The 208-nt window shown below is 77.4% G+C and overlaps 1 protein-coding gene across 1 annotated transcript in view; it reads right to left on the bottom strand.

The window, feature by feature from the left end:
* LOC104538070 (receptor-type tyrosine-protein phosphatase beta-like) overlaps positions 1–153 on the bottom strand; it is a gene marked incomplete at its 5' end in the record, with an annotated part of 43,493 nt that extends 43,340 nt beyond the window's left edge. Inside the window, 1 exon segment of the mRNA XM_010181130.1 lies at positions 3–153. Coding sequence (XP_010179432.1) covers positions 3–153 — 151 coding nt within the window.
* Between the last annotated feature and the right edge of the window lie 55 nt (positions 154–208).

Raw genomic sequence — 208 nt, forward strand, 5'->3', positions numbered from 1 at the left:
GCGCGCGCGGCCCCCCCCCCCGCCCGGGGACCTGCCGCTCAGGCTGAAGTTGCAGGCGCGGCCCGCGGCGTCCCACCGCAGCCGGACGCTCTGCCCGGCGACGCGTTGCTCCGTCAGGTTGGCGCTGCATCCCGCCGCCTCCTCTGGCGCGGCCTGCGGAGAGGGGGGAAAGCTCTGAGAGACCCACCGGGCTCCTCTGGGCTCACCC

The sequence above is a fragment of the Mesitornis unicolor genome, unplaced genomic scaffold (assembly GCF_000695765.1).
Source record: "Mesitornis unicolor isolate BGI_N332 unplaced genomic scaffold, ASM69576v1 scaffold39363, whole genome shotgun sequence".
NCBI lineage: Eukaryota > Metazoa > Chordata > Aves > Mesitornithiformes > Mesitornithidae > Mesitornis > Mesitornis unicolor.